The sequence below is a fragment of the Ciconia boyciana genome, chromosome 12, assembly GCF_034638445.1.
Source record: "Ciconia boyciana chromosome 12, ASM3463844v1, whole genome shotgun sequence".
NCBI classification, from domain to species: domain Eukaryota; kingdom Metazoa; phylum Chordata; class Aves; order Ciconiiformes; family Ciconiidae; genus Ciconia; species Ciconia boyciana.
This window is the reverse complement of record NC_132945.1, coordinates 7,684,230-7,696,815: the sequence shown is the minus strand read 5'-3', so window position 1 is coordinate 7,696,815 and position 12,586 is coordinate 7,684,230. Positions and strand designations below refer to the sequence as shown.

The 12,586-nt window shown below is 60.2% G+C and overlaps 1 protein-coding gene across 5 annotated transcripts in view; it reads left to right on the top strand.

Annotated features, from left to right (window-relative positions):
* Nucleotides 1–9,574: 9,574 nt before the first annotated feature.
* PCDH19 (protocadherin 19) overlaps nucleotides 9,575–12,586 on the top strand; it is a 60,037-nt gene continuing 57,025 nt past the window's right edge. For 2 of the 5 annotated variants that reach the window (XM_072877533.1, XM_072877532.1), the window contains exon 1: nucleotides 9,576–12,123. In XM_072877533.1, the coding sequence (XP_072733634.1) occupies nucleotides 9,983–12,123 (2,141 nt within the window). In that variant the 5' untranslated portion in view covers nucleotides 9,576–9,982. Of the gene's footprint in view, nucleotides 12,124–12,586 lie in introns of all 5 variants that reach the window. The other 3 variants (XM_072877531.1, XM_072877529.1, XM_072877530.1) reach the window with 3 other exon arrangements.

The window sequence follows — 12,586 nt, the reverse complement described above, 5'->3', positions numbered from 1 at the left end:
TCTCGGGGGGAAGGCAGCTCCATCCCGGGCTGGGTGCCCTGCCCACCCGCTCCACGGCAGGTGGGTGCCCTCTCGAGGGACCGCGCTTCATGCTTTTGCACCACCGGAGCTGCTGTTTCGGCTGCCTGGAGGGTGATGTCTCATCACCCTGGAGCAAATGAAGTCCGTGGGCTGGGGAAGGGGAGGAGGACCAGCCTGGGCTGTGGGAGGAAGGCTTCATCCTGGCACTCCTGCCAGAAGTGAGCTGCAGGAATTTGTTGTGGAGATGCACCTGATGCAAGGGTGGTGACAAGGCTGCCTTCACGTGCGGCTCAGCAGCCTCGGCCGGCGCTGCGGGAGGACGGGAGCCAGCCACCCTGCCTGCACGCTGGCCTTGCACCCGGCGTTACGCCTGTTCTGCAAGGCGTCGGCAACAGCTTGAGGAGCGCTGGGGCCCGGGGCAGCGGCAGGAGCCGGTCCCTGCCAGGACGCAGTTACCCCACAAATAAGGAGCAAGCACCGCGCGGCTCGGGGTGACCACCTGTGCCGGCACCAGCGTTGCCAGCACCTGCTCTGCGGCGTGCCGGCGGCTGGCTGGGGGGCTCTGCTCCATGCCGTCCATCTGGCATCTTTCTGAGACACCGCGCTCGGTTTTTTGCCATGCCAAAACAAATCCTAGCAGACTATTAATCACTGGCTTGGAACAGCATCCACCCCAGGTTCAGTTATGATAAGCTATGCCAGCCCTTTCCCCCGCGCCGTGTCTGACATCGTGTAGCCATTTGAAGAAGCCATAATTACAGCAATTGTTAGGCATTTTTCTAGCCTTTTCTCCCTTCTCTCGTAGGTAATGTTATGTGACAAATCGCTTTCCCTGACATTTGCATCTCCGAGTGCTCTGCTGAAACACCACTGGTAGCCTGGCTGTGTTGCGGTGCGGGAACATCAGGCTTGCCGCAGACAGCACAGGCTGGGTGCCATAACGTGTGAATCTCAGTTTGGTGGGTGAAAATGATCCACGCGGCGATGCTGGGGGAGAGCTGGGGTTTTGACGGGTATATTCTGCAATTTCCCTACATCTGCAGTTGCAGAAGTGGGAGGGGAGGAGGGAAGCACGCCGGGATCGGTGCCTGGACTGCTAATTGCCCGGTGTAGGATACAGGCAGGCAGTGCTTGAAACGCCAAACTGCGGGATGCTGCTAAGTCAATACCAACAAGGAACCGGAGCCAGATTCCCCGATGCAGGCACCTTGGTGGGCCGGAGCTGGAGCCTGGTCCCGGCCCCGCGGCTGCTCCTCAGCTGGTGCCACACATCTCCATCGGCTGCTCCGGAGCCGGGGCAAATCGTGCCAGCTGAGGAGCGCTGCCTAAATCTCCCAGCTGGCATTCAGTGCTGCGGCAGGAGGCTGTATATCCCAGAAATGCTCTCTCCTGCCTGTTGGCGTGCTGGGCAGGAGGCTTGTGGCTCGGGTGTGAAAGCAAGCGAATATTTGGGAGCTGTCAGCTCTCCGCCAGTGCCAGGTATCTAATTTCTGCTGAAAGAAGGAAGCATTGCAGTCTCTTTCCCATCCCACGGGGTCAGCAGCAGGCTAAGTAGCGTGCTGCAATAAAGGGGGGAGAAAAATAGAAAGAAAAATGTAGAATAAGTGATTTAGCTGTATTCGTGACTGTTTTGAAAGATGGAATGGATGTTGCTGGAGCAGCTGCGCAGAGTTTGCTAAGCTCTGTGCGTTAGCCATGTAGCCGTTCAGACCAGAGATATCGCACTGCCCTATTTCTCTAAATCACTGTCCTTCCCCAGGTGTCTATTACCCTGACCTTTGCAATCTGTCCATGTGAGGACCCGGAGACTGAATTAAGATGTGCTATTTGTAAGCAGGGTAGGAAGAGCAGAGATTCTCCCATCACCTAGGATAACCTTCGCCAGCAGGTGGATCTCCTGCAGAGAGAAGTTTGGTTGCCTCTTAATTCATCCATGGCATTGCTGTCTTGTAAACCCTAAGGCCGTCTGTTCTTCACCTGTGTGGGTAACAGCACGCACTGTTTGTAAATCCAGGCAGGCGTCCAACGCGCAGTCCTGAAGGTCCACCACGCAATTGTGCGCTGACCTGCATTGCAGCGCTCCCCCGGCTCTGCTCCTGCACACGCTGACGGCACAGATTGCAATTTCCTTGTGCTTCGTTTTCTGCCCTCCCTCTTCTCTCGTCCTCGCTTTTAATCTTTGCTTAACTTGTTGTGCAGGCAATTGTATGGCATTTAGTGCATGGTGATGTGTGTTTGGGGCCTGTGCTGGAAATACAGCTCATTATCTGGAGTGGATAATATTAAGCACTTTTCTCTGTTGGCCATTTGATCACAAGGTTATCCTGTTTGATGGTTTTATATGCTGGAATTGATTGCATGGAAAATATTTAGCCAGCACAGCTGAAACGCCTGTCTCCCCGCAGGCTGCCAGACGCAGGTGTGCTGCTGCACCCGAGGGGCTGGCGGAGCGTCTCGGAGGGTGAGCAGCAGCCCTTTTCAGACCCTCAGGTCAGCTTTTCTTGTAAGATAGGGGATTGAATCGATCAAGCCGCATAGTTTTTTGGTGTGATCCTGCAGCAGGCAGCGGGTCGGCTGTCAGTCACCTGTGAGAATGCTGCTTGGTGCTTGGTGCTGACCTCGGCCGCGGTGCGGCTGTGCCGGCTGTGGGACCGGCTTGCTCAGCAGCGTGCCCGGCTCTTGCTGCGGGTCTCCTGCCTGAGTGGGAACACCTCCCCACCCCGCTGGGTCCCGGCATCTCAGCTGACGCGGCCGGCAGAGATGCCGATTACAGCAGTAGCTTTCCATAACGTGCCCTCTGGGAAGTGGCCTGAGAACGAGCGCGCTCGTTTGCCACAGGCCATCGCGTAGCTGCTGGGTAATGAGCGCTGGCAGCAGCCAGCGGGACGTGGGCCAGCGAGGTGGGGGGAAAGGCTGCATCGCCTCTAATGGCCCCCCAAATCGCGCAGCACTTTTTGCATCACATCTTAATAGACCGTATTGGAAAGTGAGCGGTTGATGATGCTGGCTGCCGTTCGCCTTAACGTTGCCCTGTGCACGCTGCTGAGAGCCAGCCTCTGCCCAGCTCCTCGGCCGCCCGTCGCACACAGCAATGCTGTGCCCTGGCTGCCTTCGCACGGGGCTGCGCCTGCCTCGCTCCTCCGGTACCTCCAGAAAACACCATCCTATTATTTCTCCCCCCTCCCCACGTTTTGCTGCCAGGCAAGCTGTGTAAATCAGGAGCGGCTCCAGCGGGCTTCCTCTGGACTGACACCAGTGCGGGAGCGGAGAATTAGCCCTGCACCTGCCACTTTATTAAAATAGGCTTTAAATCTGATTATAACTGCCTGTCTGGCTCTGCATTATGTGCTTCATGATTATTCAGCATTATGTAATCTTTGATAAAAGATGCTGCATCAGTAAAAGTGAATTAAACTATTGAGTGATAGGAGTTTATCGAATTCCTCAGAGTGATGCTGTCCTCTCTTTGGCACTTTAACCTCTCCTGTGGAAGGAATGTGCCAGACGCTGCCCTTGCTAACAGCCAGGAAACCCTGCTGACTTGGGTGGAATTGCGGGAGTACAAATAAAGTTAGATTTCAGCTTAGAAAGACAGTTTTTTATAGTCTAAAGACTTGATATTTTACAGCAGTGGTCCCTTATCTGCATTATGTGCAAACTGCTAACAGAGTTACACGGACAGATGTCTGCAAGTCCCGCGGATGCTCGATGAAGTTTGGCTCTTAGAGGGCTGACGGGCAGAGCTGGCCAGGCTGTCCTCACTCCCAAACCTCTTGAGAGTGGACACGCACTGAACTCCCACATGATGGGGGCAAAAAAAAAGCGTGCTTAATTCTAAGCTGAATACTTTGTCTTATTTTCCAAACACCCTCCCCAAATATAAAATATTGTATTTTTCTCCTTTTTAGGTCTTCCCGTTCTCCACACACAGCAGATGTCTGATGGCTGAATGGTCTAGGGATTTTGCTCTGAGTTTTCCTAGTTCTTCATTTCCTTTTTCTATGCTACAGTTTTTTTCTACTTTGCTGTGGTATTAGAAACATTGCTAGGGGAAAAAAAGCACAAACCTAAACTGTAACTCCCGACACCCAGATGCTTTGAAAAGCTTTCAAGTTTTGCAGAACTGGATAAGCAAAGAAAGGAAAAAATAAACCTACATCATTTATTTTACTTCACCTAGTAGCTAAAAGGAAAAGGTGCCGGAAAGGGGAAAAACAACACTTCAGAAACTTGAAATTAAAAGAAAGGTTCTGAAAAATTAAAAAGATAAAGTTCCTCTTTGATGTTTAAAACAAATTTCAAAATTTCAAACTATTTTGTGCATGTTTTCTCCAGTTCTGCACCGCACCTGGAGAAATGGGGTGCCGGGGGAGCTGGGTCCAAGCGGGCTTCGCTCCCCTCTTGCTGTGGCAGAGGATGCGAGTGGTGGCTTCGGTACCAGCGTCCGGGCAGGGTACCAGCATCGTCCGGGCAGGGTACCAGCGTCCGGGCAGGGTACCAGCATCTGGGCAGGGTACCAGCGTCCGGGCAGGGTACCAGCGGGAAGCCTTTGCTGCAGGGGGAGGCAGGGCGTGCATGGAGCCCCTGAAGCCCGCTGGCCTCTGCAGCAATGTGCCCTGAGAGGGGCAGGGAGGAGAGGCAGGGGGGCGAGCAGGAGCTGCCCAGAGGAGCCGGCCAGGCAGGAGGTGAGTCCATCCTGCTGCCCCGGCTGCGGGCGATGGCGGAGGCCAGTTTGCCCACGAAGCAGGACAGCCTCTGCCTGCACGGTCTGGCCAGGTGTCGGGAGGCTGGTGGCTGCCTCGCTGCTTTGCTGGCCTTGCCCCGTGCTCGTCCTTTCCCCTCAGCCCCTGCACAAGGAATGTTTAATAAAAAGCCCCAGGCTTGACAGCCCGCTGATACTGTAGTTTTAAATATACATGTTTTAGATCCTGAGATTTACTTTTTGACAGGTACAAGAGAGACAGCTATAAATGCTGGGCTGGAAAGGAAAGTCATTCGCATTAGCGCTCAAACAAAGGGCTGCAAGCTGCACCACTTGCTTTTAATTAAAAGCTTTCCTTATTTTACAGCGTGGGCAGAACCAGTATCTTTGTTACATGCTGCCGGTACCCATCAATGAGCCGGCTGAGTGATGGGCCACGGTGCCGCCCTGTCATACCAGCCCCTCAGCTGCCAGGGGCTGGGCTGGCCCTGTGGTCCCCCCGGACGCCCAGCCTGATGCCGAGGGGCAGCAAGCTGGCACCAAGGGGGACGATGCAGCTCCCTAATGGCAGCATGACCGGAGGAGGGTGCTACGAAATGGGCTGCTGTCTTGCACGGAGAGCTCTTGCAGGGCGTTTGGCCAAGAGGGACACGGCGACCACCACGCCACCAGCTGCCTCCCTCCCAGCCAGGCCACCACACACTGGTACTGGGGCCATCGGCAGGCGCATTGCGACGGGAGTGTTGGGCTTTGGATAAACTAATTGTGTTGCAAGGAGTGGAGCAGAGCTTTTAGATTTCAGAGCCAACGTGTGGCATCTTTATTAATGTGCCTACTTGAGTTCCCTGGGACGCGATGTTTTCTCCTCACCCTGGCCATCCATCTGAACTGATAATAGGACTATTAATCCATTTTGTTGACAGCACTCACAGACCTCCAGCGAGGCAGGAGATGGGGAGGGGTGGGGCTGCAATCGATGCCTGTTTTGCTCCGAAGGGATCCCGTCACAGCCTCTGGCAAACTGAGCATTAGCTGGGGGTGAAAGGATGGAGCGTTAACCAAGGTTACGGGTGCCATGCAGCTGGCCAGCCATGGCCTGGCTTCTCCTTGGTCACCTGGAGAGCATCCTGCAGAAAGCCATTGAGATACGAGAGATACTCTACAGAAGCCAAACCTGCAGGAGACCTCGTGCTCCAGGGCACGTCACACTGTGCAGGGCCATCAACATCGGGTTCTGCCATGGACCTGCTCAGCAACCTCGTGCCAGTCACTTAACCACCCTCTAATCCCCCGCCATAACCATACAGAGGTGAAGTTTCTCCAATTTCAGGGCCTTTTCAGCCCTGCCCGGCTACAAGGTGCCTGGCACAGCATCCATCGTGTCAGTGATTTCCTTTACAGCAGCAGAAATGCATATATGCAATAAATAAAAAATGCAGATCTTTTATATATGTGATATATAAAGAAATATTTCAGAGGAAAAAGAGCTGGAAAATGAGGTGCGTCCCTGCCCAGCTCTCGCTCCTCCGCACATCCCCTGCCAGTGGCTCATCCCAGCCGCCTTTATATTCAGACTGATCCTGTCTGGTTTTAAATATCTCAAGCCACAGAACTTTCTTCCTCCAGGGAACCACGTCGCAGCCTCATAATTTTTGCTGTCAGCAGAGGGGATTTTTTCCCCTGTGACATTCAACCTAAATGCTCCATTTCTTTATTTCCTGTCATCCCTTCTGGTGATGCCCCTTGAACTCTATTAAATAATTCCTTCCCTCCCTCTCTATTTACACCAACCAGATCTGTAAGGCTCTTAGTTTGTCTCCCCATGGACAGCTCTTAGCCAAGCAATATATATATTTAAGCCTTTTAATCTTCCTCCAGAAATCATTCTCTCCACGCCTTTGATCATTTGTGTGGCTTCCCTCTGAACTGCGGCCAACGCATCTGTGCCGGGGGAGGCCCGCGCTCCGGCTGCAGCCACACCTGAGCCTCCCAGCACCTCCACGCCATCCTCGGACACCAGTGGCCGATCTGACCCTGCTGCCCTTATGCTCGGCAGCCTCCTGGGTCCCCCTCGCTGTCCCCCTCGCCGCAGGCCCTTCACTGGGGTGTCACTCCAGCTGCGGTGCGGTGCTGCCCGCTTGGCTCAGCCATCGTTGCCCCTTCTGCTGTCGGCTCGTACGTGCATTTGCCTCCCAGCTGCACTCCCTTACATTTGTCCAAGGCACAGCTCCTTTTGCTGTTTCCTGCCCATGTTTCTAATCTCACTAGGCCCTTTTTGTGTTAATTTTCTATGCTTGCTGGAGCTCACAGCACCTCCCAATATAGCATCATCTGCCAAATTCATTAATGTGTAGTTTACTCCCTCTTTCCAGGTCATTAATGAGGGTATTAAAGGAGAGCAGACCTAACCTAGATCCCTGCAGTACCCCATAAACACCTCCCCCTGTTTCTAATTACCCTTTGTTTATGAGCCTTCAGCCAGGTTTTCAATCCACATGGCACCGTTCAAGTCATCAGAATTAATTTTTCCAAGGAAGACTTCGCGAACGCGGGAGCGGAGGGTTTGCCCATTCGCACCGTCCCCACCTGCCGCCTCCCCGCGTCCCGCCCCCGCGGGTCACGGTGACCCACGCTGCTGCTTCCCGGAGAGGGGAAGAAAGGCCCGGCAAGGGCCCTTCTCTCCGGTGGCTTGTGCTCCCCCCGCTCCGGGACACGGCAGCCAGGAGCAGAGGGACCTGCGGCCCTCCCGTGTGCCGCGGGGAGGAGCGGGGATCCCCCCGGGTGTCCCGGGGCGCGGTGTCCCTGGAGGGGGTGGTGTCCCTGGCCGGACGTCGTCACGGGGGACAGTGTCCCTGGAGGGGGTGGTGTCCCTGGAGGGATGTCGTCACGGGGCTGGTGTCCCTGGAGGGGGTGGTGTCCCTGGAGGGATGTCGTCACGGGGCTGGTGTCCCTGGAGGGGGTGGTGTCCCTGGAGGGATGTCGTCACGGGGGACAGTGTCCCTGGAGGGGGTGGTGTCCCTGGCCGGACGTCGTCACGGGGGACAGTGTCCCTGGAGGGGGTGGTGTCCCTGGCCGGACGTCGTCACGGGGGACAGTGTCCCTGGAGGGGGTGGTGTCCCTGGAGGGATGTCGTCACGGGGGACAGTGTCCCTGGAGGGGGTGGTGTCCCTGGAGGGATGTCGTCACGGGGCTGGTGTCCCTGGAGGGGGTGGTGTCCCTGGACGGATGTCGTCACGGGGCTGGTGTCCCTGGAGGGTGGTGTCCCTGGACGGATGTCGTCACGGGGCTGGTGTCCCTGGAGGGGGTGGTGTCCCTGGCCGGACGTCGTCACGGGGGACAGTGTCCCTGGAGGGGGTGGTGTCCCTGGACGGATGTCGTCACGGGGGACAGTGTCCCTGGAGGGATGTCGTCACGGGGCTGGTGTCCCTGGAGGGGGTGGTGTCCCTGGACGGATGTCGTCACGGGGCTGGTGTCCCTGGAGGGGGTGGTGTCGCGGCCACCCTCCGCGGGCTGGCCCAGCCCGTGGCCGAGCCGTGCCGCCCCGGAGCCGCCGAGGCAGCGCACCGCGGGGCCGGCCCGGGGCCGGGCGGTTTCCCGGCTCCGCCGTGCGCGGTGCGGGCCGGTCCCGGCCGCTCCGCCTCCCCGCGGCGGCCGCTAGATGGCGCCCTTGTGCCTGGGAAGGCGCGGCGGGGCCCGACGGCGCGGCCGGGCCGGGCGGGGCGGGCCGGGCGGGGACGGAGCCGCGGCCGCGGGGCGCCGGGGCTGTGCCCGCGGGGCGGCTGCACCGGCGAGGCGTCGGCTCCCGCTGCCCACCGCCCCGACGGGTCCCCGTGCCGCGGCGGCTGCGGCCGAGCACCCCGTCCCGCTGCCTTCTCCGCGCGGCGCCGGCTGGCCGCTATCGATCGGCGGGCTCCCGGGGCGGTTTGCCGCAGGGACGCGCCGGCAGCCGACCGAGCCTCTTTTAACCTCGGGGCGGGGGGGCGGGACGGCGCGTCTGAGAGTTTGCAGCCGAAAGGCTCCGAGCGGAGCGCCGGAGCGCCCCGCCTGCACCGGCCGGCAGCGCGTCCGCAACCCGCCGGGGCAGCCCCGCCCCCGTGCCCGGGGCACGGTGACACCTTCCCCGCGCCCCCCTTAGTTACACCCCGGGAACTTGCGTGCCACGCGCGGACACCCGAGGTAAGGCACCGGCACACGGACAATGGAAGTTTTATTTCCTTTCTAAGAGAAGACGGTACCACGGTGCTCTCTCCAGTCATTAGCAGTGAGCAGCGAGCGCTGTCGGGGCTGGAGCCGCCCGGGAAAGCCTGGCGGTCCCGGCTCCCACGCCGGCTCCCGGGGGACCCTGCCCGGCGGGGTGGGGTAGGGTGCAGCCGGGGCGCGGCGGGCTCACTCCTGCCCCGGAGGGAAAGCGCCTGAAGGGGCCTGGGGGCGCTCAGCGCGGACCCGGCGGTCCCCTCGGCCCGGCCCACGCCGGTGCCCGCAGGGGCCCGGTGTCCGCAGGGGCCCGCCGCCGCCCTGTGCGCCTCCGCGCCGCTGAAGAAGGAACCGCCGGTGACCGCGGGCACGCAGCGGCTGCCGCGGCGCCCCAAAGCCCCGGTGCCGCCCGCAGCTCCCGGGCACCGGAGCGGGCTCGGCGCCGCGGGGCAACAGGCTCCCGGCGCGGCGGAGCCATCCGCGCCGCCCCGCGCGGCTCCGCGCCCCGCTCCCGCTCCCGGCCGCGCCGCTCCGCGGGCCCCGCCCCGGCCCCGCCCCGCCGGCCGGCAGCGCGGCTCGGCGCGGCCCCATTGGCGGCGGCGCGGCGCGCCGGCCCCGCCCCCGAGCGCCCATTGGCCGCAACTCACCGTCGCCCGCCCCCGCGCTGCCCGCCCCCGCGCCGCCCGCCGGCGCTCCGGACTGCGGGCAGTGGCGTGCGGCCGCCGCAGCGAGCGCCGGCGGGAGCGGGCTCGGCTCGGCTCGGCGCGGCTCGGCTCGGCGCGGCGCGGCACGGCTCGGCACCCCGCTCCAGCTCCAGCTCCAGCTCCCGCTCCCGCTCCCCCACGCCATGCCCGGCCCATCCGCGGCGCCGCCGGCTCGGAGCGCCTGAGCGGGCGGCGTTGGCGTGGGCGCGGGGGACCGCGGCTCCGGTGCCCGCACCCGCCCGCCGCCGCCGGGGCAGCCCGGCGGGCGCTGCCCGCATGAGGGCGGCGGGCCCCTGAGGCGGGCGGCCAGCGGCCGTCGGGGCGCGGCGCGGCGCGGCGGCCGGAGGGGGCGGCGGCGGCGATGGGGGCTCTCCCGGCGCTGCTGGGGGCCGCCTTGCTGTGGGCCGGCGCCGGGGCCCTCGTCAACCTCAAGTACTCGGTGGAGGAGGAGCAGCGGGCCGGCACGGTGATCGCCAACGTCGCCAAGGACGCCCGGGACGCCGGTTTCGTGCTGGACCCCCGGCAGCCCGCTGCCTTCCGGGTGGTCTCCAACTCGGCCCCCCACCTGGTGGACATCAGCCCCGGGTCGGGGCTGCTGGTGACCAAGCAGAAGATCGACCGGGACCTGCTGTGCCGGCAGAGCCCCAAGTGCGTCATCTCGCTGGAGGTGATGTCCAGCTCCATGGAGATCTGCGTGATCAAGCTGGAGATCAAGGACCTCAACGACAATGCGCCCAGCTTCCCCACCGACCAGATCGAGCTGGAAATCTCGGAGACGGCCAGCCCCGGCACCCGGGTGCCGCTGGAGAGTGCCTATGACCCGGACTCGGGCAGCTTTGGTGTGCAGAGCTATGAGATCACCCCCAACGACCTCTTCGGGCTGGAGACCAAGACACGGGGTGATGGGTCCCGCTTTGCTGAGCTGGTGGTGGAGAAGAGCCTGGATCGCGAGACACAGTCCCACTACAGCTACGTGATCACGGCGCTGGACGGTGGTGACCCGCCCAACTTCGGCACGGTGGAGCTCAGCATCCGCGTCATCGACTCCAATGACAACAACCCGCTCTTTGAGGAGCCGGCCTACACCGTCAGTGTGCCCGAAAACGCCCCGCCGGGTACGCCGGTCATCCGCCTCAACGCTTCCGACCCGGACGAGGGCACCAACGGCCAGGTCCTCTACTCTTTCCACAGCTACGTCTCTGAGCGGGCCCGGGAGCTCTTCCAAATCGACCCCCAGACTGGCCTCATCACGGTGAGCGGTGCCATTGACTACGAGGAGGGTCACGTCTACGAGCTGGACGTGCAGGCCAAGGACTTGGGGCCTAACTCCATCCCTGCCCATTGCAAAGTGACTATCAGCGTCCAGGATGCCAACGACAATCCGCCCCTCATCAACCTGCTCTCTGTCAACAGTGAGCTGGTGGAGGTGAGCGAGAACGCCCCACCAGGGTACGTCATTGCTCTGGTGCGGGTGTCGGACCGCGACTCTGGGGCCAACGGGCGGGTGCAGTGCAAGCTCCTGGGCAACGTGCCTTTTCGGCTCCAGGAGTACGAGAGCTTCTCCACCATCCTGGTGGACGGGCGGCTGGACCGGGAGCAGAGGGACCAGTACAACCTCACCATCCAGGCCAAGGACAATGGCGTCCCCTCCCTGCAGGCCACCAAGTCCTTCACTGTCAAGATCACCGATGAGAATGACAACCATCCCCACTTCTCCAAGCCCTATTACCAGGTCATCGTGCAGGAGAACAACACCCCGGGGGCCTACCTCCTCTCAGTCTCGGCCAGGGACCCTGACCTGGGCCTCAACGGCAGTGTCTCCTACCAGATTGTGCCCTCCCAAGTCAGGGACATGCCTGTCTTCACCTATGTCTCCATCAACCCCAACTCTGGAGATATCTATGCTTTGAGGTCTTTCAATCATGAACAGACGAAGGCCTTCGAGTTCAAGGTCTTGGCAAAAGATGGGGGTAATCCCTCTCTGCAGAGCAATGCCACTGTCAGGGTGATCGTCCTGGACGTCAATGACAACACCCCTGTGATCACGGCCCCGCCGCTTGTCAACGGGACCGCGGAGGTGTACATCCCCAGGAACGCGGGGGTCGGCTACTTGGTGACGGTGGTCAAGGCAGACGACTATGACGAGGGTGAAAATGGCAGACTTTCCTACGAAATGGTGGAAGGAGACAGAGGATTTTTTGAGATAGACCAAGTCAATGGAGAGATAAGGACCACCAGAGCCTTTGGGGAGAACGCAAAGACAGCCTACGAGCTGATCGTGGTGGCTCACGACCATGGAAAAACGTCTCTCTCGGCTTCCGCCTTGATTTTGATATACCTGTCTCCAGCCCTGGATGCCCAGGAGTCCATAGGATCTGTTAACCTCTCCCTGATTTTCATTATTGCCCTGGGGTCTATCGCAGCCATTCTTTTTGTCACCATGATCTTTGTGGCAGTCAAGTGCAAAAGGGATAACAAGGAAATCAGGACCTATAACTGCAGGTAAAGACATCTTTGTTTCTGTGCACCTGCCGGGTCTGCTTTGATTATTGCCGGCACAGTTACTTTTCCATTTGCTGCTGTATACCTGGGGGGGTGGTGTTAAATTTGCTTTGGGAACAAAAGTGAGGTTCATGGCCCTCTAAAGAAATTGCCTGCGAAGCGTTAAAAAATTGTTCTCTGGGAGGAGAGCAGAAATCCATGCCGAGTAACAAATCGACTTGATTGTGCGGCTTGACAATCTGTTGCAGCATCCCTGATTTTACGCGCTCCGTCGCAGGAAGGGGGGAGAACAGTTTTACAGCGGCATGGCTGGTTCCCGTGGGCAGCCCCCCGTCCCCAGTGCAGCTCCCCGGGCTCGCGAGGGGGGAAGGCCCCCCAGCCCACCGCAGCATCCCCGCAGCAGACGGGGCGAGCGGCCGCAGTGGCATCCGTAAGCCCTCGCTCGCCGTTCAAAAGAGCTATT